This window comes from Cornus florida, unplaced genomic scaffold (genome assembly GCF_030987335.1).
Source record: "Cornus florida cultivar Cherokee Brave unplaced genomic scaffold, ASM3098733v1 CherokeeBrave_3.0.0_Hap2_Chr03, whole genome shotgun sequence".
NCBI lineage: Eukaryota > Viridiplantae > Streptophyta > Magnoliopsida > Cornales > Cornaceae > Cornus > Cornus florida.
In genome coordinates this window covers 30,578,525-30,602,661 of record NW_026775573.1, presented here as the reverse complement: position 1 = coordinate 30,602,661, position 24,137 = coordinate 30,578,525, and the positions used below count along the sequence as shown (strand labels likewise).

General features: G+C 36.9%; 1 protein-coding gene across 2 annotated transcripts in view; it reads left to right on the top strand.

The window, feature by feature from the left end:
- Window positions 1–24,137, top strand: part of LOC132300133 (serine/threonine-protein kinase TOR-like) — an 81,063-nt gene that overhangs the window by 15,425 nt on the left and 41,501 nt on the right. The window contains exons 12-35 of one of the 2 annotated variants that reach the window (XM_059797099.1): window positions 2,717–2,838; window positions 2,978–3,077; window positions 3,150–3,245; window positions 5,970–6,100; window positions 8,337–8,439; window positions 8,525–8,707; window positions 8,775–8,867; window positions 8,980–9,015; window positions 9,427–9,525; window positions 9,623–9,721; window positions 9,848–10,010; window positions 10,125–10,249; window positions 10,353–10,405; window positions 11,391–11,514; window positions 11,612–11,797; window positions 12,360–12,512; window positions 12,585–12,737; window positions 15,673–15,744; window positions 15,852–15,986; window positions 16,119–16,180; window positions 16,359–16,456; window positions 18,190–18,299; window positions 18,374–18,547; window positions 18,636–18,701. In XM_059797099.1, the coding sequence (XP_059653082.1) occupies window positions 2,717–2,838; window positions 2,978–3,077; window positions 3,150–3,245; window positions 5,970–6,100; window positions 8,337–8,439; window positions 8,525–8,707; window positions 8,775–8,867; window positions 8,980–9,015; window positions 9,427–9,525; window positions 9,623–9,721; window positions 9,848–10,010; window positions 10,125–10,249; window positions 10,353–10,405; window positions 11,391–11,514; window positions 11,612–11,797; window positions 12,360–12,512; window positions 12,585–12,737; window positions 15,673–15,744; window positions 15,852–15,986; window positions 16,119–16,180; window positions 16,359–16,456; window positions 18,190–18,299; window positions 18,374–18,547; window positions 18,636–18,701 (2,736 nt within the window). Of the gene's footprint in view, window positions 1–2,716; window positions 2,839–2,974; window positions 3,078–3,149; window positions 3,246–5,969; window positions 6,101–8,336; window positions 8,440–8,524; window positions 8,708–8,774; window positions 8,868–8,979; window positions 9,016–9,426; window positions 9,526–9,622; window positions 9,722–9,847; window positions 10,011–10,124; window positions 10,250–10,352; window positions 10,406–11,390; window positions 11,515–11,611; window positions 11,798–12,359; window positions 12,513–12,584; window positions 12,738–15,672; window positions 15,745–15,851; window positions 15,987–16,118; window positions 16,181–16,358; window positions 16,457–18,189; window positions 18,300–18,373; window positions 18,548–18,635; window positions 18,702–24,137 lie in introns of both variants that reach the window. The other variant, XM_059797097.1, reaches the window with a different exon arrangement.

Sequence of the window (24,137 nt, the reverse complement as noted above, 5' to 3'; positions counted from 1 at the left end):
TTAATAATTGATCATTTTTATTCCTAATCAAATATTTGAAACCGTTTTGAACACTTGGGGTCTGATGATTGTCGGGGCCGAGGGAATAGGGATGAGGTTTGGTGAGAAAAAGAACAAAGTTCTTGTAACAAAAACCAAGGATGGGTTTTCATAACTCCATTGATTGCAATTCTGATTGTATAATTGATCTTTCTTTCAAGAGTTGGGTTAGCAATGAATTTTCCCAACTTCAGTTGAAAAGGATTGGAGAAGAAGTGTAAATGACAAGTTTGAAGTGTGTAAAACTCATTGCTATCCGCAATGTGCAAAGTTAAGTATGTTCTGGACAATCACAACTGGAGTCAATGCACCTGTAACTGCCACCATTGTCACTGCTTAGCAACACCATTATCTTTGCCACTGCCAATGCCTGCAGTGAGAGTGACGATGCAGTTACTACCTTGTCCTTTGCTATGCCACATCAAATTTATAGAATTCTCCATAGATATAGACACCTCTAGGTAATTCATGAATGCTATATGTATTAGTATAGAATATTCACTTTTTTGAGAGTCAGTTTTACTAATAATATTATTTAGTCCAATAATGTTTCTGTAGTGCACGGCAAATGCTGTGTTGATATTCCTTATATAAATTGATATTGTTTATTTCCATTATAAATTCTTATAGTTCATTTCTGTTCGGATCTATGTCACCTAAACTTTAGCGTAATGTGTCTCAGTGCGTCATGCTGGAACTTGAGTTCTCAATCCTGACAACCTGAGTTTTTACCATTGCATCAAGCCATGGCTTCTATATATATATTTTTATATTTTTTGTAAAGACAGAGTTAGTTGAATTTGATTATGTTATTATTCCATTGAATCTGATTAATTTATTGTTATGAAAAATGAAGAATTGAGCATGATGTGATTTGCCATTTATTATTTTGTGCGAAGGCTTGTTTAGGGGGAGGAATGTTTAGTCAGGGAACCAATACACCTATTGTGGTAATCAAGATGATATGGGAATGAAAAATGGTATTTGGTAAAGACTCTCTCTTAAAAGTACACTTAAATTTGGTATTCTCTAAAAGTTTTCTCAGGAGAATCCTTCTAACTAAATTAAAGTATTAGATAGCAGATTGTTTTTGAAATATGTGTTGAGAAACAAGAGTACTCCCTCCGTCCCATATTAGATGTCCATGTTTAGAATTAGAATTTTTAAGGGGACAATGCATTAGATAGGCAAGTAATGCATTGCCCCCTTTTAAAATTACCAACCTTATCTTTTTAGTTTAAATATGTATATTACCAAGTTGGAAATTTTTTGAAAACCCAAGGGAAATGATGGTAAGATAACATTTATTTGCTTTGACTTTTCTAAGGGGACAACTAATTTGGGACATCCTAAATGGGAAAGATGGACTACTAATATGGGACAGAGGTAGCATGTTTTTTGTTTGTAACCAATTTGGCGTGTGGTAAAAATTGTAACTGCTGTTTGTTCTTTTAAATTCCCACACAAAGGCAAGATCTTTTTATAAACATCATTTTTTTTTTCCTTCTTCTTTTTTTGGGTGGTGGGGAAGAAGGGGAGGTACTGGATTTGAGGGAAAGAGAGGCCATGTAGTTGTTTGGGAGAAATAATAACAATGAGAACCTTTCGAAATTTTCTCAAAGTTGTAGAAGTAATTGAAGAAGGCATCTTGTGTTTTTTGGGGACCTTTGTGTCTTTCTTTGAGAGGCGATACAAGTTTTAGCTGGTTACCTCAATATAAAAGTTGATATTATTGGGGTCATTGCTTGTTTCACTTGTTAAATGCTCGATCTGTCAAGCATGATAACATGGTTTTGAGTCTTGAGAGAAGCCACTTTGTACAAATAATGGCAGTTAGATCTGTATATAGTCGTCCACCCCGTTTGACACCCTCGATTAACGGACCTTTATGACTTAGGCTTTCAATACATGTTTTAGCTGGTTACCTCAATATAAAAGTCTAAATGCTGGTCTTTAATTTAGTATCACATTTAGTAATTCTTGATGCTTTTTGATTGTCTATTATTAATTTTTTTTAATATTTGTTTTGCTTATTTATAAAAGAGAAAATAACAATTGCTTGATTGCATTTCCAGCACAATTGCCCAGGTGAAGAAAGACTTGTTCAGTATTGTGCTATAGTTGTTACTCACGAAGCCGCTTCTATTATGTCTTTTTGCAGGGAATGATACACACTTCAGCGAATGGAGTGTGCGTGTATATATATTTGTTCCTTTTAATGTTATGTTTGAATTAATATGTGGATATTTTGTTGATGTGTGGAATTTGCATAGCTTATTGGAATAGCTTTCTCACAAATGGGTTTTGTATGTTCCTATTGGGTGTCAGTAAATATTTACATCCCTGTTTTGTGAAATTCACACTTTTGTCGCCGTAGGAGGAAGTGTTAAAGCACTTGATTCTTTATCCAATTTTGTTACTCCAATGCATTGCACTTGTTGAATATAAAAAAAGAAATTACCTAGTGATCGTCTTGTCAATCTGGGTGTCAATTCCTGGTGCAAGGGTTAGATTGGGTAAACAGACATGCATTTCAGCTCTAGTATGTCTGAAGTAGCTATTATGCCATTGCATCATGTGATCATCCCTACATAACATTAAGATTTTGCTAAATCATGAAAAGTTCATTTTTCCAATGCGCTCACTTTCTCCATTGCCTTGTGCTCTCTTCTTATAGGATTTTGAAGTTAGGGAGTATGCAATTTCAGTTGCTGGAAGATTATCTGAAAAGAATCCTGCATATGTTCTTCCAGCTCTTCGTCGCCATCTTATTCAGTTGTTAACATATCTAAAACAAAGGTAGGGTTAAAGGGTTCTAGCTAATGATATCTACTGGACAGTTTTTACATACTAATAATAGGATATTATATTGCTGAGATCTTATTCCTTTTAATGTCTTTAACGCTTCAGATATTGACTTATCTTTACTTGTCAGCAGTGCAGACAGCAAATGCAGAGAAGATAGTGCTAAGTTGCTGGGCTGCTTAATTCGCAATTGTGAACGACTAATACTTCCTTATATTGCTCCAATACACAAGGTTAATTATTCTTTTTAAATTTAATTAGCTTACTAATTTACCATCATTCATATAGTGTATCTTTTATTTCAGGCACTCGTGGCAAAGCTTAATGAGGGAACTGGGGTGAACGCTAATAGTGCCATAATTAGTGGGGTTCTTGTGACTGTTGGGGATCTTGCCAGAGTGGTGGGTGAAATTCTTTTCTATTTGTATCCACATGCAGTGCTTCTTTCTGGGTGTTTGGATGTGCTCAATGTGTTCTATATGGTTGTTTTTTAGCATATAAGATGTGTTGCAACTTGCAATTTGTCTAGTGCCAATCATCGTTGGGCTTTCTCCCATTACTTCGTGTTGGTCCTGGGATAAGCAGGCAGGATATTGACCTTGCACAAATGGCTCACTGACTCATACACACATTCTCACCATTGGGATTTCTAGTAATAGGAAATCAAGGTTTACCCAACTTTTATATCTTATAATATAAGTGATTCTTTGGTTTTTTAAATTGCATTTTTACAATTGTGAAACCAAATGACATTTATTGATCCCATTTTCAATAATATGAGAATATTTATAGAATTGTACCATCTACGGACTGTCTCGACGCATCTATCCATTGGTTTCTCTCTCTCTCTCTCTCTCACACACACACACACACACACAAATAAAAAAGTATCACGGAAGAGTGTCTAGGATGGTGCCAGTCAAGTACATGTGCAGTATATGAGAGGGAGGCCTAACCCCTTACCTACAACTCATTCCCTAAAAGTGTATAGGGAAAAAAAAAAAAAGTACAAAGAAAATGTGCCTCGAGAGTCATTTGTAATGAACTAAACATAGCCTTCTTTAACATAAGGACTCAACATTTCTCCTCGAGAGTCATTTCAAATGTTCCTTGAGAATCCTTGCTTTTGCCGAAGTCTACACGTATCTATCGCTGATCTTGACATGACCCATTGAATCCCAAATAGGGCCACTGACAATTCACTTAATAAATCCTTAATGATTTGATCTTGATTTTCTCAGCTGTTTATAGGCATACATATTTTTATATTGTAAGACTATATTGTAGCTGTAGTGCAACTTTGAAATAATTTGGTGCCCTTTGCATTCAAAGTCCTGGAAGGTTATTTTATGTGGACCTGCAGATGGATGACTTGTCATGCAGATTTCATTTCATAAACTATATTTTTTCTTTTCTTCTAATACATATATTGCTTTCGTTTCCAAAGTTGTGATAATTTTAAGGATGGTATGTGGGTCCAATATGTTAATGTATTGGTTAGGATGAGTTTTTGGATGTTTCTCATTTGTTGTAACGATTTCACAATGCATTTAAATTGTCCTTAAAGGTGAAAGGTTGGATTTTACTAAAGAAATTTGAATAAACTATTAAAGAAGCTTTCACCGTTCTCTCTCTCTCTCTCTCTCTCTCTCATATATATATATATATATATATATATATTACATATACTTTGCACGTGCACCATAAACTCTTCTTCTTCTTCTTCTTAGTTTGGTCGAAAGGGTTGTGTCTTCTATGTGTTTGATGAACTATGTAGTGCAGTTGAGATTAATAAGCTTTGGTGCTAAATTCAAATTTATGGTCCTAGATATAGCGGAATAGCAAATTGATGGGACCTTCTTCGAATTTTTAGACATGGCTATATCAATTTGGGCTGCATATTAGATTTGAAGGTCCAATGAAATTATTATGACGATATTTAAGTTCTTATCCATCTACACTAGTCAAATAACTGATGATTGAGTTTTTTTCCAACAAGTGGTAATGGATGCAACTTGGTAGAAACAGTTTATTAACTTTATTTAGAAATCCTTGGATGCTATTTCCTTTGGACCACAAATAGATGGAAGCTGGGGGTTATTTTTTGTTCTTTTTATACAAGTTTTTGATGGAAATTGCGCCGTTGTCTTACTTTGGACATAAAAGTGTTCTTTGGAATGATATTTGGTTTTATTATGTTGACACTATAAACTGTGGATTTCTATTTGGAATGTTCTGACTTGTTTTTATGGTTCCACACATCTTATAAAAAGTCTTTTGAGTGTGAGCCCTAAATATGAACAAAAGCAGAAAAGATTATAGAAGGATCTATCAGTTTTGTCCTTTGCTCCCTTATTTAGTATTATTGTTCAACATTAGAATTGAATCCTTAACTCAACACTATCTGTTATGTATTTCTCAAATTCTTATTGGTTTGAGCTTGGAGTTGTATTTGTTTGAGGATGTGTTGTTAGACTTGGGCACAAAGTAATTGTACTTGAGCCCCATGTTGCTGCGACATATACTGGGTCATACACTTTTTATTTTTTATTTTATAATTGGGGGATTGGCATTGGCATTGGCATTGGCATTGGCATTGTCACTTGAGATGGTTATCAGATGATGTAGTTTGTTCTCTTTTGTTATGGCTTGGGAGTGAGTCAACGCTAACATATTACCCATGCTTATAGTCTATAGGAGGCAGAAGAATGGTATTTATGCAATGTATTTTGTAAGCCGATTCTTTTAGCAGAGGCTTTGGTAGTTGGTGTTATTCTGATTAGTAATGCAAATTCTCTTTATTTGGAGGATCATACTATCATAGGGTTGTTTAATTTTGCCCTTACTCATTAATTGTTTGTTTTTATTTTTTTCTTTTTATTTACTGTACAGAATTTGGTGTTTACACTATATTTTCTCTTCTTTTTTCTGCATTCTTTGTTCTTTAAAAACTTATTGTCTTATATATGGTTTATGAGCTTGTAAGATTGGTTTTGTGGTGGATTATGTTATGATAAGTTATTTCATGACGTTCTTTTAACAACTTTCTGGATGAATGTCATAACTTGTTGGCCAGTCAAACTAATTGTGACGTATATTTTTTTTTCGTCCCCTTTCCTGTTCAGGGTGGTTTTGCAATGAGGCAATACATTCCCGAACTTATGCCGTTGATTGTCGAAGCTCTATTGGATGGAGCTGCTGCTGCAAAACGTGAAGTGGCCGTTGCAACTCTTGGTCAAGTTGTACAGAGTACAGGGTATTAGATGCCTTCTATCTATGTTTAGAATCTTTTCCATGATTTTTCCATTTTTGTGTTTGTCAGTTGTTGTTGGGGATGGGATTATAAATGTATTCAATGAATTAGATCACTTCTTCATTTTTTCCTGATTTGGATGAGGTTGATGTTCCAATATTACCAAGTAGGTTTATCACTTTGATAATGGAGCTTCTTCACCCCCCTCCTGCGGGCCTCCCTTTAATTTTCCTTACTGGCCATTTAATTATATCGATTGGTTGTTGAGGGTCCTCAAGAAACTACTTCTTGGTGCTTTCTATAAGTTGGGCTTTTAGTAAATTGTTGTGACATTTTTGTAATTTTTTTCACTTTTAGAATATTTTTCATTCCGCTTGTGGAAGCAATTTGGATGCACTATCTCTTCCATGAAATAACAGTTTATATCTATGTAAAAGTGCTGACCCCCACTGCAATAACATTGATCAAAGATGGAAAAAGAGATTTGTGAACTTCCCGTGTTCTTTTTTGCTAATTAAATTAATAGCTTCAAACATAACTTGAGTTTGAACAAAGAGTTCAGAAAAATCGTTCACTATATATATAAGCATGGTTTTGTTTTATTTTGGAATATATCAAGTGTAGATTGATCATGCAATGCACAAAATGTGAAGTTCTAAGTTTTTGTGCATAAGAAGCAGAGAACACATCCCTTGGTAATGAGACTCCTTTTAAGTTCCGAAGACCCATTTAGCCATTATAAAGTACTACTTACCAATCATTTTAATCTGTGCTCCGTAACAATAAATATGCGTATATGTACAAATATACATAGATACAAATGCACATATATATATATATATAGACATTTATGTACTTTTGCGCTACTTTATTACCTTTGTTATTGGAATTCTTTGAGAATTTTTTTTTATTCAGGGATAAAAATATCTAGGCAACCTTTTGTTATTGTAATTAAATAAATATTGATTATAAAGGAAGATAAGGGGAGGGGAACCTGATCCCTAGTGACTGCTTTGTTGGATTTACTTTAGGGATTAGTGTATGTGGAGAGGTGGAGGATTCGATTAGATGGATGGTGGGCAAAGGGGGATATTTGGTATTTGATCCTTATCGGTGGCTTTGTCTATGGGATACCAACAAATATGTATATCCACGAACTCAATTATGTTGTAAATTTGATTCACAGTTAGAGTTGAGCAGGTTGGACACAATCTTTTTGATACAAAATGATCAGGTGTTGATTTCTATGTTGAGGATCAATATCCATTTTTTTTTTTGGAGGAGGGAGGGGGGGTTGGGTGGGTGTAGATGCTAATCTTGTTAACAATAAAACTGATGCAATTCTGGTGGCCTACCAGAAGGAAGTGTAGTTGAAAAGAGAACCTTTGTGAGAGCTCTCAAAGGACAACTGTAGATGGAAGCCAATGAAAGTTACTTTATGTCCATATTAAAATTTTAGTGTCTACCTTTTTTATTTGAAGTCCAGTCAAAGAGTCATATCTAGTCCTTGACCCTGTTGATCGAGGGTGTTGGGAGGGGTAGACCAGATACGATCTAACCTTTGGCATTATTTATACTCTTTTTTTTTTTTTTTTTTCACCATGGCATTATTTATACTAAGTTTCTGTTCTCAGGATTTGAACCTGCTTTCACCCGCTTTAGAGCCCGGGTATACCAGTGCATTAAGCAATGATCTCATTTGAGGTTCGTTGTAGATATAAATTAGTGATTTTTGTGTGGCTGCTAGATAAGCAAGGAGAATTATTTACCGCCTTTGATTTGAAATGAAAACACTTGCCTTTTCCTCAAATTCTTTACTTTCAGAATCTAGTGAAATGGAGTACCAAAGGGAGTATAGAATTTACACCCTGAATTCCATGTGGGTTTTGCAGCCAGGTGAATAGCCCCATGACGAGGTTACATGAGGAATATATACTGAGGTAGAGAGAAATAGTTGGTCTTGTGGTATTTGTTAGAAATTGGGCAAATTGATAATTAAGCATCAAGGGAGGGGAAAATTATGTATCTTGCTGTTTCGTAATAGCAATCTAGAATGCTAGCTGGCTTTTATAAATGACAAAAAATGTGATTTGTTAAAAGAAAATGCTTCTGATAGAATGTTTGAACTTCATTTTAGGACACGCTTTTGTCAAAATGCTATCAAATTTTTAGTTTTATGCCTGTATTGCACCCCAAATATATAAATTTTACCAAATTTTCGGTTGAACAATCTTTTCAGGTATGTCATAACTCCTTATAATGCATATCCACAGTTGCTTGGCTTACTCCTGAAGTTATTAAATGGTGAGCTAGCATGGTCTACTAGACGAGAAGTTTTAAAGGTATTTCTAGACCAATTTAGATTGCTGTAGATTTTCTTTTGGATATTGTTTTATGCTGAAACTATGTTGGGTTTCTCTATTCCAGGTTCTTGGCATTATGGGTGCGTTGGATCCCCATGTACATAAGCGCAATCAGCTAAGCTTACCAGGATCACATGGTGAAGTTACACGTGCTGCTAGCGATACAGGTCAACACATTCGCTCTTTGGATGAATTGCCTACAGATCTTTGGCCATCTTTTGCTACACCAGAAGATTATTATTCCACGGTAAAAGTTCAAAACTGAAATATGACACCTGTCAATGTTGGTTTCACTAATACATCTATTACTTCAGGTTGCTATCAATTCCCTTATGCGGATTCTTAGAGATCCTTCACTATCTAGTTACCACCAGAAAGTAGTTGGTTCTCTCATGTTTATATTCAAGGTTCGTTTTATGTCATGGATTATAATTTTGTTTCTCTGAAAATGTCATCACTATGTTATATTATAACCTTTAATTTTATTCATTTGTTCATTTTCTTTTTTTGCGAGACTAGTCCATGGGTCTTGGTTGCATCCACTACTTGCCAAAGGTTAGTTTGTTCTTGCAATTGATGTTGGATTCCATCTTATTCTGTTTTGTACATTTAGATCATTAACTTGAAGGAACAATATTTCTTGTTAAGGTGCTTTATCATGGTATGGAATGGGATCTCCTGTTGAAGTCATGCAATGAAAATTCATTTCTTATCACATTGAAATTATGCATATGTTGTGTGTATCAGTCCTCATCGTTGATGAGTAAATTAAGGATGTAATAAAAGAACTACTGTAATGTTTGAACGTCACGCTATCTCAGAGTGCGGTGTAAACTATGATATCCTAAAGTTATTTCTGAGTATTACTTTTTATGATGATAATCGTGGTGCAGGTGTAGTGTTCTAGACTGATTGTATTATGGTTGAACAAAATGTGGGTTCTATACTACCCTCTTCTGTCTGTAGGTTTTGCCTGATCTCTTTCACACTGTTCGTACCTGTGAAGAGGGTCTAAAAGAATTTATAACATGGAAGCTTGGAACACTGGTGTCTATTGTTCGTCAGGTATATTTAGCTGTCATGGAACTTCTTTTTCTCCCACAAATAATAATCTTTGCAATCTTTTGGAGATTGTTTATGGAATTTTGGTGTGCATGTGCAGCATATTAGGAAATATCTACCGGAGTTGCTCCTTCTAATATCTGAGTTATGGTCATCCTTCAGTTTACCAGCTGCTAATCGTCCCATGCATGGATCACCGGTATGTATGCCTTGTTTTTTGGACACAATTACCTGCAGACACAATTACCTGCATGTCATATACAATATTTTATTTGGGCTTCCTATTGTCTTCATTAATTTTCATACATTGGGACTTCTATCTTAGCTTCTGCATCTAGTGGAACAACTTTGCTTGGCGCTCAATGATGAATTCAGAACACATCTCCCTGTCATTCTTCCATGCTGTATACAAGTCCTGAGTGACGCGGAGCGGTTTAATGACTACACTTACGTCCGTGATATTCTCCACACCCTTGAAGTGTTTGGAGGTCAGTCCCTCTTTGGTTTTGTGATATTTTGTGCATTTTTTTATTTTATATTTATTCATTTCATTGGAAAATATCCAACCTTTATGGAAACTCTCATCCAAGTTCACACTATAGGGACATTGGATGAGCACATGCATCTACTGCTTCCTGCACTTATTCGATTGTTTAAAGTGGATGCTTCTGTGGAGACAAGACGCGCGTCAATCAAAACTCTGACAAGATTGATCCCTTGTGTTCAGGTAAGCACCGATGCTTGCTCGCTTTATAAACTGCGTAATGTATTTGAAAGTTGTATTAACAGTTTTCACCTTGGTTTTTGCTTTTTTACTTCTTCCTCATCAGGTTACTGGTCACATATCAGCTCTCGTGCATCACTTGAAGCTAGTTTTGGATGGGTCTGTTTCCGTGTCCTCTTGATTTATATAGAAACATGAAAATTCACCAGTTCCTTCTCAGTTTTTTTGAACTTCTCTGCTCTTCTAGAATCCAATTAAATGTTCCATTCTCATGCAAGTAGGAAACAGAAAAGATTACTGGAGTGGGGGAAAAAAAAGACACAAATGCATGCTATCTATATTTACATTTTCTTTTTATGATTGCACATGTCTGTCTTCTAGTCCCTTTATGTGTTGTTAATGAAAATATGGTTTTTGTACTTCATCAAGTTGAAACATTTTTAGTTGTCTGCTGAATTATAATGTTGACTCACTTACTTATTTTAAAATTTTAAATGGCTGATGCAAAATTTTCTGTAGTGAACCAATGCCTGATTTTTTGGGTGACTTGTGATACATTGTATTATGGTTTAAGAGTCAATGATTCTTAGCTGTGGACTGAAACCAAACCATTGTTTGAATTTGTCCACTTGCCGGATTTGCTGCCAGTTCCAGTCATATCTAGTCTTTTTTATTTTTTTTGAGAGGGTGGGGGAAGTCCTAGTAGACCTTGATATAGCTTTTTCATGAAGGATGGTTAGAGTTGGTGATATGGACCTTGATATAGTTTTTTCACGATGGATGGTAAGAGTTGATGATATTGCTTTGGCTATTATTTAAACTTCAAGTATTTCTTCTTGTAAAAACCTAAAAGCCCTTGCATTAATAATTTGAAAATCTATTTGCATTGATCTGTCTTTGATTCTGTTGATTGCTTCCATTTGGTTTTAATGGTTTGTTTTATGGTTCTCTTAATATCAGTTGGCTACCAGTTTTGGTTTCTCTCAAGTTTCCACTTTGATATATATATATATATAAAAATATATCTGGGTTAGACTATTTGCAGATTTATTTTCATAAGTTTTTCACATATGTTCTCTCTCCCCCCGACATTTATTAATATTTTTTTTTTGTTGCTTTAACTGCTTACACTTTTAATTTACAGGAAAAATGACGAGCTGAGGAAGGATGCTGTTGATGCGCTTTGTTGTCTTGCTCATGCTCTTGGGGAGGACTTTACTATCTTCATCCCATCGATTCAAAAACTTCTGTTGAAGCATCGCCTGCGGGTATTTTTTTTCCTTCCTGGTTGTTTTTGTTATCTGTATAATTTGGTTAAATATCTTCTTCTAAAGATTTTGATTGTTAACATAAATTTACTCTCAGCACAAGGAATTTGAAGAAATTGAAGGACGCTTGCAAAAACGTGAACCACTAATCCTTGGGAGCGCAGCTGCTCAAAGATTAAGTCGACGACTTCCTGTTGAGGTTATAAGTGACCCTCTAAATGATGTTGAGAATGATTGTTATGAAGATGGGACTGATGTGCACAGACAACTTAGAAGTCATCAGGTATATTTAAATTCTGATGTGGTGCACAGTATTTTGTGGTTTCCCTGTATGGCTATTAAAGGCCCGAAGCCCACTAATGTGCAAAGGTGACCTGGAGCCTAAGTGCGAGACGAGGCGCAAAGGTCCCATCATTGATTCTTACCATTGTCTGTATTCTAAAAAAAAAAAAAAAATGCAAAAAGTAACAAACAAACATCAGGCCACAGGCAGTGTTCTTCTATGGACATTCTTAAAGAAGAAGATAATAGTTATTTGCTCAGGGACTTTATTGTGTAATAATAATGTTTTTGGTCAATGCTTCGGTTGGACACCTCCAAGGAGTTAGGTGTGAAGTATATGAGCAACCCAAATGTAAGGATATGGGTGTTGAGATTTGTTCCTTTGATGTGGCATCTCCAAGGTGTTAGGTTGCAATTTCTGAGCACCCCAATTCTATGGACATGGGTGTTGAAATTTGAGCCTTTGATGTGTCAAATGACAAAATTATTTTATTGGCTCGTGTATCTTTTTTACTTATTGAAGATGGTGGACATATTCTTTGACCTCTACAAGTGTCATACAGGTTAATGATGGTCGACTACGCACTGCTGGGGAGGCTTCTCAACGCAGTACAAAAGAAGATTGGGCAGAATGGATGAGGCATTTTAGCATTGAACTTCTGAAAGAATCACCTTCTCCAGCTTTACGAACCTGTGCGAGGCTTGCACAGTTGCAGGTGTTACCGACTTTTCTGCTTTTTACATGTACCTTTCTTCATTTGAAATCAGCATTGACCTTTTTTTTGCAGCCTTTTGTTGGGCGGGAGTTGTTTGCAGCTGGTTTTGTTAGCTGTTGGTCACAGCTAAATGAGACAAGTCAAAGACAGCTAGTACGAAGTCTAGAAATGGCATTTTCTTCTCCAAATATTCCTCCTGAAATTCTTGCAACACTTCTGAACTTGGTATGTTCATTTTTCCTCCTTTGCCTGTGGAATATTTTCTTTTATTTCTAAACTACGCACGTCTTTTGAAAAATTGATGTTTCTGCTATTAGTATAGAATGAAAGGGTCAAGAGTGAGGTTTTGTTTATAATTGGACCATGCATTCTGAAAAATATTGATTATATAAATTTAAGAGTGTCGTTTTATTGTATTTTGTTATGCACATTAGTTACTTGATTTGAGAAATCCTTTTAATGAAATTAGACAAAATGGAGGTTTTCGTTTTTTCTTTTTTGAATACTTTCTTACAAAAACGAGAATAGATGTTTCTTATGTACTACTCAGGAACTGAAAAATGTTTATGCAGTCTTAGTTTTATGTTTGTTGCTTCTCTTATTGACCTATAAGGGTGACTTGGTACTAAATGAGTGAAATATTCTTGGAGTTCAGGTTTTTTTCTTGCTTTTTTGGTGGATTGGATGGAGAGAAATTTTGAGTATTGGAAAACATTTTTAATGGAATCAATGCGTGAATTGAAGTTCCTTCTTAACTTTCGGCTTTGGCTTCAAAATATCCCAAAGAAGGGTAAATTGCAAAAACTCCCTTGCTATATACAGAATGTGCAGATACCCCCTTGGTGTTCAAAAAGCGCCCAACATTTTTCAAATTGAGTAAATAAGGACAATCCTTCAATTTGAAGACTTAAATACCTAAAATACCCTTGAGACAAAATTTTAAAAAGAAAATACTGATTTCAAAATTTTTAGAAATTCTTTTTTGGGGTTTTTATAAAAAGAATTGGTCAAAATTGATGATCATGGGGCAATTTGCTACAAAATTTCAAACTATAGGGATTTTTATGCACATACTAAATAGCAGGGTGTTTTTACACATTTTTTTTATAGCAGGGTTTTTTTGTTGCACTTTACCCGCCCAAATAATTGCCTGTAGTGTAGTTCTATATGATGAATGGGAGCTTATTCTACTCTTACACATTGAATAAAGTCTCTTGCTTTTAAAATGATCACTCTTGTGATGTTTCCAAACTAATTTTTGACTTGTCTCTTGGGTATTATGTTCAACTTGGTGCTGGTAAGTTTATTGAGAACCATGAACACACGAAATGGGAGCGCAGCCCAATAACAAAAGCTAGACCAGGAAGGTCACTATACAAGCAATGTATCCACAAAAGCCACTATATCCCCCACTGAATTACAATTCCGACACTGAACCCGAAAGTATAAGGTATAAAGAATAGAGAACTTGAGCACCCCTGCTGGAACCTCAACCCCATCAAAGGACTGCCTGTTTTGCTCACGCCAGAGCCCCCACAATAAACAAAGGGGCACCACCCTTCAAGCATCTTGGACTTGCCTCCTTACTGCACACCCCGGCCAAGCCTCAAGCATGCTCCACGGGGACTCCAGCATGAACCACAAAACACTAAAAAGGGCTAAAAGCATAGCCCAACAATCTCGAGCTACCTGGCAATGCAAGATACGATGACTGATCCTTCATCTTCCTTGCACATACAACACCAATTGACTATAAGCCCCTCCTCAGATTTGTTAATAGTCAAAATCGTCCCTAGAACCACCGTCCAACAAAAGGCTACCTTGAGAGGAGCCTTGGTGCGCCAAACTGACTTCCAAGGGTAGGAAGGTCCTCAAGTATCCGTCATGCTCCTGTAAAAGAATGCACCTCGAAAAACCCTTGACTACCCCCACCACCACCACCGCCTCCTGACGATACAACACAGCCAGAAGCTCACCCAAGGCTTCCAACTCCCAATCCTGGAAGGGTCCCACGGACTGAATGTCCCAAAACAACCTCCCACCGTCAAGATGATAGCAGCTGGCCACCAGTACCTCCTTATCCACAACTGTCCTATAAAGACGCAGATAGATGGTCTCTAGCGAGCGATCCCACCCCACAAATCCTTCCAGAAACCGACCCTTTTTCCACACCTCACTCAAAAACGAATATGTTTGGAAAAGACATCCCACCCTTTCCAGATGCCATTTTTATGTTTAGTATAAGGATTGTTTCTTGTGCTGAGGACAGGCGACTCAGTCACATGTGCTCACGGAAGTGCTAAATCTAGTGGGACTCGAGTTTTCTTCAATCGTGCTTCTCAGCCTTCATCACCATTGCTTTTGCGATCCGTCTGAACGAAGTGGTGACTCGACTTGTGTACCCATTTTCTTTGTCAGAAATCTAGGAATTAGAATTGTAAAAGTAAGAGTTGACCGGGGTCTCGTTAAAGTCTGTATTTGCTCATTAAATACAATTGAATCATGATAAAACTTTGTATGGTTTCATTGTACTTTTGTCTTCAATAAATACCGACATGTTTTCAGGTTAAATGCTATTTATTCTCTACTAAACTCAACATAGGTTGTCACCATCTAAGGTTGGGTGTATGAACCCTTTTGGGTTTGTGAAATAACGGTAATGGTCCTTGTAATTTAAGCGTATCTATGGACACATGCCTGCAAAGGACTAAATTCTATAGAAACTAAATGTGCTGAGTTCGACTGAAATGCAATCATTACATTTTCCAAGATCCCCGACGCCTTACGTTATGTTTTCCTCTTGACATGAGTTGAACTCCCAATGTATCTTGCTAATTGATTTACAAGATGAATTGGATACTTTAATCTACGGTTGGCTGTCAAGAAACTTAGAATGGGAAAGGTTGCAAGGACAAAATAAAAGAAGTAAATTTACTCTGCAACTTGACTTTCATGTGTGACACTTTCCATGATCCTTGACGTCATACGTTATGGTTTCCTCTTAACATGAGTTGAACTCACAATGTTTCTTGCTAAACTCTTTATCTGTGGTTCGTTGTCAAGCAACTTAGAATGGAAAAGGTTGCATGGACAAAATAAAAAAAGTAAATTTACTCTGTTGTTCATTTTCAGTGATCTGTTTATTAATTGAGCTTTTCAGGCGGAATTCATGGAACATGATGAGAGACCTCTTCCTATAGACATCCGTCTCCTTGGAGCTCTTGCAGAAAAGGTCTGCTTCTTCTGAAAGGAGTTTTAGGGTATTGATGTCTTGTACCTACATTACCTTTTTCTGTGCATCAATGATAACGTCTTTTACTTGTCAACTGTTCATTCCAGTGTCGAGCATTTGCAAAGGCTTTACACTATAAAGAGATGGAATTTGAAGGTGCATGCTCCAAGAAGATGGATGCAAACCCTGTTGCTGTAGTTGAAGCACTCATACATATAAACAGCCAATTACATCAACACGAGGTGTTTATTCATCTCCATAGAGAAGATAATTTCTTCTGAGTTCAGCTTTGCTATTACTTCATAATGCTCACTTTGATCCTTGTCATATTTCAATTAAACCCGGTCTTGCAACTTTGGTGTATGTTTTCTTAGGCTGCAGTTGGAATATTGACCTATGCCCAACAAAATTTGGATGTTCAACTGAAGGAGTCATGGTATTGTTGAACATTAAGTTATTACAGTCATTTATGCTTGCTGCTCCTTTATATGTTTCCGAGGAATTAGTTGAATCACCTTAGTTTTAATACACATTTTTATGGATTGCTAATTTCGTGCATTGTCTTCCCCATATTTTTGTCTGTTGAAGTACTCACATTTGCTTGCACTTTCAAGGTATGAGAAATTGCAGCGGTGGGATGACGCCCTCAAGGCATACACTGCCAAAGCCTCTCAATCATCGAGTCCGCATCTTGTATTGGATGCTACATTAGGTTTGTATTAAATTAAGGCGTACAATATTTGGTTGCTATTGTGTTGTTTAATGCTTTTATGTTCTTATTCACAATTTCTGTTTCCATAGATCCAAATGAAAGGAAAACATTTTCCCAAAAGTTTGTTCACTTTGCAAGATTTTATGCATTGGAACTTACTCTTCAGAATAATAATGCCAGTTGAGAGGGTAAATGTATCACTATTTTGGAGAGTGGGCAGTCAAGTCCGAGAGGCTTGGAGAGTGACCCCCTTCGTTGTGGTAGGGTTTGTGGTGGGAGTGGAATAGGAGATCCTTTAATGTAGAGGAAGCTCCCATTTGAGTGCAAAAACATTCCATATTGAGTTCTCTAATTTTTTTGGTAAAAGGTGTCATTGTAAATCTCTGAAGGACTTTGTCAATTTTGTGGACAGTCTGAGAGATTTGTGATTTTTTTGGTCTTTGTGTTGTTGTATGTGGGTGCATTCCCCTTTTGATCGCTCTTGAATTCTTATATATATATATAACCCCCAAAACTGAACTAATTAAGCATTCTCTAATGCCCCCTTTGTGATTGCACTGCACCTTGACCGTTACTGTGTTGACCTTGTGGGCGGGTGTGTGTAAGCGTGTGCAGGTGACACTAGTAGGCTACCACACTGGGTGAGCTACAGGTGCACAATCCCACATCGCGTGGGTCTGGAGGGGGCAAGTGCTGTGTGTAGATTTAACACCCTTCTATGACACAACGCGTTTTAAAGCCGTGATGGCCGTGAACCCACCAGAATTCTAGAGTTAAGCGTGCTTAACTTGGAGTAGTACTAGGATGCCCTTAGGAAGTCTGGTCTGGGGGAGCTAAAAACGGACAATATTGTGTCTGGCTAAGGTGAGGGTCATTACAAATGGTATCAGAGCCTGACCCAGCCGGAAGTGTGGCCAATGAGGACGTTAGGCCCAAAAAGAGAAACGCCGGGGGGGGGGGGGGGGGGGTGATTGTGGCGACCTTGTGGGCGGGTGTACCAATAGGCTACCACATTGGGCGAGTTACAGGTGCACAATCCCACATCGCTTGGGTGTGGAGGGGGTAAGTGCTATATGTAGATTCAATACCTTTCTATGACACAACGCGTTTAAAAGTCGTGATGGCCTTGAACCCACTGGAATTCCAGAGTTAAGCGTGCGTAACCTAGAGCAGTACCAGGATGGGTGACCCGCTAGGAAGTCTATGGTCTGGGGGGGCCAAAAGCGGACAATATTGTGTCTGGCTAGGGTGAGGGTCGTTACAGTTGTATAAACTGATACTATGATTTAAAATATTAGCCCGGCTCTTTTGGCAATTGTATGGATAAGCATTCCTATTGCTTGCAAGGCCAGTATTGTACTAGTGATGTTGTGTAAGGGTCACTTGTGTTCCCAGTTTTAATATATCTTTGGTCAACGCTTGGTGATTCTGATTGTATAACCAACTTACTAACCTAGGATTAAGGAATTTTTATCCTTTTCTTTTGCTTAGAATTGAAAATTGACTTTGCTTATGGTTGCCGCTCTATCCTTGCATGAGAAAGCAAAGGCAATGTTTGACAGATACTGCATCAGGTCTTAAAGCAGTATGTGATATCACAACCCATGCTCGTGTCACCCCAATTGCTGTGTTGTAATGAATTGTGTATGTTCAAATGTTTCAGAGCATTTAAGCATTATATTTCTTGTGTTAATGCTAAAGGCTTGTCCTTCATTTTGGTTTTTTTTTTTCAGGACGGATGCGATGCCTTGCTGCATTGGCTCGGTGGGAAGAGCTTAACAACCTGTGCAAGGAATACTGGGCCCCTGCTGAGCCAGCTGCTCGACTGGAAATGGCACCAATGGTTTGTTATTTATTTTTATGTGTGTTAAATATATGCTTACTTCTTTTCCCAAGTATGTGATATGGTTTTCTCAGGCTGCCAGTGCTGCCTGGAACATGGGAGAGTGGGATCAGATGTCAGAATATGTTTCTCGACTGGATGATGGTGATGAAACCAAACTTCGGGTTTTAGGGAACACCGCTGCCACCGGCGACGGCAGTAGCAATGGTACATTTTTCAGGGCTGTTCTATTAGTTCGTCGCGGAAAGGTATTCCTCTAATACTAAATTTGACTTTAACTGGAATTATATTAAATATTAATTAATTATTTACTCAGTTTTATTGTTTTCTCTCCAGTATGATGAAGCGCGTGAATTTGTCGAGAGAGCTAGAAAGTGTTTAGCAACCGAGCTTGCTGCTTTGGTACTTTCTTTAATCACTCATTTATTATCACATTTTATCATACTATGGAAAGGCTTTGTTAATCATTAGAATTAAATACTTGTTTTTTTTTCCATTTAATTGTTTACTCAATTGACACATTGAATGGTAGTTCGTTTTTTCTTATTGTTGCTAAGACAACAGGACCACAGGGATGTATAATTTGTGAACGTAAGATTATGACATTGGTTTGATGGGGTACTAATTTTTTTGAAAAGTAATAATATACTTGAAAGCGTTCAAAAGGGTAGCGCATCCCAGAAACTACACAGAGGCCATGGCCAAAAAGGACCCTAAGCAAGGAACCCAAAAAGTGGACTATCTCCTCTATTGGTTTACAGTTTCTCCCCATAACCCAATTAAAAATAGACTAAAAAAAAAAAAAAAAAGAGAGCTAACAATAAGATATTTAACAACCCCAATAGAAGATTCCTCTCCATCAAAGGAGCTTCTATTCTGCTAATCCGCTCCTCCCAAAGACACCACCATACAAAAGGTGATGGGGTACTGTTTTGTGAATCAAATATGCTAAATATCATCTTAGTCAGTTTTTTCCCCCTTGGTAAATAATGTCAGCTTAATCAGGTCTGATTTTACCATAAATCATTCTTCAATATTGATGCAGATCATTTAATGGTGTCTTGCAATTCAATAAGAAATAATAGTCACTACCTGTTCTTCTAGAAGTAGTGATTATAGTTTGGTATTGATAAGTGATGGCTTACGGAAGTGGTGTTAATGTGGTGTGGGAACTCCAAATTTCATTTTAAAATATAATCAGGAATCACTAGTTGTTGTATTATAAAGGTGACACTTTTTTCATCTTAACAATCTTCGTCTTTACGAATTTATTATATTATCAGTTATTTAGTTGTTGAACACTATTTGACTTTTCTCATATTTCCCTTCATCAATCGGGGTTCAACTGGAGATTGAATTAGTACTTAGTTGTAACAGGTGTAAGTGGATCTCAATCCCAATTTGCGTCAAGTTGTATTGTATCAGAGCCTCTTTTTCGTTTTTAGATTATTGCGTACCTATGATTCGGAATAGGAATTATTTTAATGAGATACCAGAACACTGAGACATCTCAAGCTGTAAATATTGGTAACCTTTTTGCAAGATATGATCTGAGAAACATGCAACAAATTAATCAATTGTGCTGTAGTATGTTACACGGACCCTTCAAAAGTAGTTGAATTACCGGTGTTGGACACACTATACCTGGGCATGGGTATGAGGTATGTGCCCGACACTTTTAATTGGACATGAACCTAAAAGGTATATCAAATGATTCAATTTTATTATATTATTCCAACCTTGCTTGACTTTCGCCAGTTCTGTACCTTTGTGAATTAAAATTGAAGTCCAACAAAATCAGTTTATCAATCGCCTAAACCGAATTATAAGAACAACTTCAGTTGGATGTTGTTGGTGGTCAAGAAGATTTCGGTTATACATTTCTAATAGTATCAAATGTCATGCAGAAAAGTAACATAACCCTAACGCCCTGGTGGTGGTCAAGGCCAAGGACATGAGGCGGCAAATACTGCTTTGGGAGTAGGAATGCACGATTTCAGTTCATAGGAAATAAAATAAAACGTTTGTAGCCCTGGTAAAGGACATCACAATTCCTCTCATTGTTAAATAGCAGTCAGTAACTTGTTGGTTGCTGAAGTAGAGTAGTTAAAAACAACACAGAGGAGTCATGTTGACAATAAAAGAACAAGAAGGTGATTGGAGGTGCAATAACTTCTTTAGACAAGGACGACTTTGCAATATCAATAGTGATGTAGGTAGTTGCGGTAATTTAGTTTCCAAAGCAATGGTGACAAAGCTCAAACTGGAGTCACATCCAAAGTTGTACCAAATGGCTTGGTTCAACGGGGGTGGTAATGTAGATGTATGGGTGCAATGTCTTGTTCCTTATCTATTGGGAATAATTGAGAAAAAGTCATGTGATGTGGTGGATATGTAAGATTATTATCTGTTGCTGAAGATGCCATGACAATTTGATAACATGACTGTCCATCTTGGTGAAAGTGATGCTCTTTCAGGAGAATGGAGTTAAGGTGATTGCATCTCCAGTGAAAGATGAAGATCTTTCCAAGTCTGAAAAGGAGAACGAGGATTGCTTATTTGACTACTAGATTTTAAAGGGAGTTTCAGGCTCATGGAGTTGGATATGCATTTTTGGTCAATGAAACAATGGAGAAACAAGTTATTCTTGGTAGAATGACGGTATCACAAGGGAATTTAGGAAAATTCCCTTTACCTCCAAAAATGAGTATTTAGCATCATATTGATTTAATACTGAGAGCTAGCTTGTCAAACTCACTTCATTATAGTCCAAAGGGGCATAACAACTGGATGCCCAGTCAAGGAGCTACTGCAAAATGGATTTACTTGTGAATACATGAGTCCATTTGCAGTTCGACCCCTCTTAAATCTAAAAAGATGGAACTCGTAGAATGTGTGTTCCTGGTAATAGAGCTATCAACAAGATGACTATAAAGTACCGTATGGATGATATGTTGAATTTTTTGCAATGGGGAAATTGTTTTTGAGAATTGATCTTGAACGTGGTTATTATCAAATCAGAATTTGCAAAGGTGATGAGTGGAAGACATCATTTAAAACTAAAGATGGGCTTTACAATTGGGTAGTGATGCCTTTTGGTTTGTTAACACACCTAGAACTTTCACGCGTTTGGTGAATCAAGTTTTGAAGCCATTTATTTTGAAGTTTTTAGTAGTATATTCAGATGATGTTTTGACTCTCAGTCCAAGCAAATAGTATCAACTGTAGCATGATAGGGACGAATTAGAAGTCCTGCAATAGCATAAACCTCATGCTAACTTGAAAAAGTGCCAATTGTCACTAATTCATTTACTTCTTTCAGGTTATGTGGAGTTATAGAAGTGGATGAAAGTAAAGTTGAAACCATCATAAGTTGCTAAATGCAAATAATGTTGGTGAAGTACACAATTATTATGGCTTAGCTACATTTGACATGCATTTTATCAAGAATGTCATAACTATAATTACTTTTAGAAACTAAGGCCTGTTTGGTTTAGATTTCAAAAAACAGTTGTTAACAACTCAGAAAACTGAAAACTGTTTTCAGACAACTATAGAAGGCTGTTGTTTGAAAACAGGGGCATGTTTGGCTCAGTTTTGAGAGAACTATAAAAGGCAGTTCTGTGACAACTAACATTTAACCGAGTTCTCAGAAAACAATTTTGGGAAACTTTCTACCAAACAGAATTGTTTACAAATTTCCGATTTTCAGTTCCCAGAAAGCAAAAAAAACTGTTCTCAGAATACTGAACCAAACAAGACGTTTCAATATTTTTAAGTGAGTTTTCATTAAACAATTTCAAAAACTGTCAACCAAACGTGATGTTCTCAGAAAATTGAACAAAACAGGTGCTTGTATCTTAAATAAACAGAAAACTTTTTTCTGAGAACTATTAAAGACACTTATCTTAAAACATGATTGTTTTCCTAACTTAGTTTTCAAAAACAATTTCCAGAAAGTTCTCCAAGAACAAATTTTTTTTTTCAGTAAACTTAACTAAAAGGCCCTAATTGTACAAAGAAAGGATTGTTTGAACCGTCAAAGCAAGCTGAAGAAAGCTTCCAACAAACTAAAGAGAGATATTCAGCACCTATCATATAATTATTAGCCTTTGAGGAAAACTTTGAGGTATAATGTGATGTTTATGGATTCTAAGTCAAGTAAGAAGGCCGATAGCTTTCTATAATGAGAAATTGAATGATACACAGTGATGACAAGTCAGTAATGATTAAGAATTCTATGCAATCCTCTAAGCTCTATGCACTAGGAGCATTGTTTAGTACAAAGTGAGTTTGTTTTGTTCTCATATCATGAAGCCTTACGAAGCATATAGGTGGTCAAAGTAGTTAAATATACATACTCCAGCATTCACAGATCAACTTGTCTACATCCCACCTCCCAACATAGCCACTGATACCCTCCTTTGGTTTGCCTCTCCTAACTCCACCACCTTGTCATTTTTTTCTCCTTCTGCCCCTGTGCTTGGTCACACATTGTTTGGTTCAAATATCATGTTCCCAGGTGGAGCTTCATTACATGGCTGGCTTTGAAAGATAGAACGAGGACACTTGACAGCCATGCTATGGCTAACCTTCATTGACCAAATGCATGTTATTTATGTTTATCAGCAGCTAAGTCCATGGATCATCTGTTCTTCCGGTGCAGTTTCACTTCTCCCACATGGTTAATGTTTGCTCATAAGGCCGGATTCTCTCCAACTACTAGCTGGTCCAACCCTGTCTTTTGGTGCTCTATTAATTGGACTGGTACCACAGGTTCTTCCCTTCTACGTAAGCTAATTTTCACTGCATCTCTCTACTTCATTTGGATGGAAAGAAACAACAGGGCTTACAGACAATAGGTTTCCCCTCCAGACGACGTTTCAACCATGATTCTAAGGGCACTTAGAAGTAAACTTGCCTCTCTCAAGCTTGTGAATGCTGCCACTCTTAGGCAAGCTACTTCTCCGGATGACCTTCTTGGCCTTCTGCAGCAAGAAGCATGTATTGTTGGGGGGAGCAGATGGTTGCTGGACTCTTGTTCTGATGATGATGTCTCTCCCTTCCTTCTCTATTTTGGGATCTCCCATGTCTTCCTCCTTTTTGTGGTTGTGCTTTTGCTATTTTGTGTTTGCCTCTTCCTAGGGCTGTTATTTGTATAGTATGATCGCAATTGTTCAGTTGCTATTGCAACTTGCTGGCTATAGGCCTTGCTTGCTCTATTGAGTTCCTGTACCTTTAATCTTTTGTCTATAATACTTGCCCATTTTACCGGGGAAAAAAAAAAAAAATTCATCTTCTTATTGAGCACAATTTGAAACTAACAATAAGGTTGTAAATGCACTTAATAGAGAACAATATTGCTGAACGCCTTGTCTACAACTATTGAGAGGTTTGATTCTTTCAAAGATTTGTATCTTACTGATCCACATTTGTCTCAATCAGGGACAGCGATGGGCATATGTGCTACGTAATGCATTTCTGAAGGGCAATCAACTGTGCATGCAAGATTGTTCTCTACTGTAGAAAACTATTCTGATGTGAATGGAGGTGTTTGGTTGGACATTTTGAACAAGTTAAGAACTATGCTGATCGAGTAGAAGCTCTTTCCACCAAAGATGAGATGTGATGTGCACAGATTAGTAGATAAGTGCCAAATGTGTTCTAAAGGAAGAGCTCAAAATACCAGCTTTCATTCTCCATTCTCTGTTCTAGTGCCTATGGAAAGATGTATGCTCCATTTGGTAGGAGGGATGAAAAAATAGATGGAAGAGAAAGGGGGAGGGGATGGATGTGGTGACTTAAGGGAAGGAAAAGTGTCGAGCCCTCCTTTTGTTT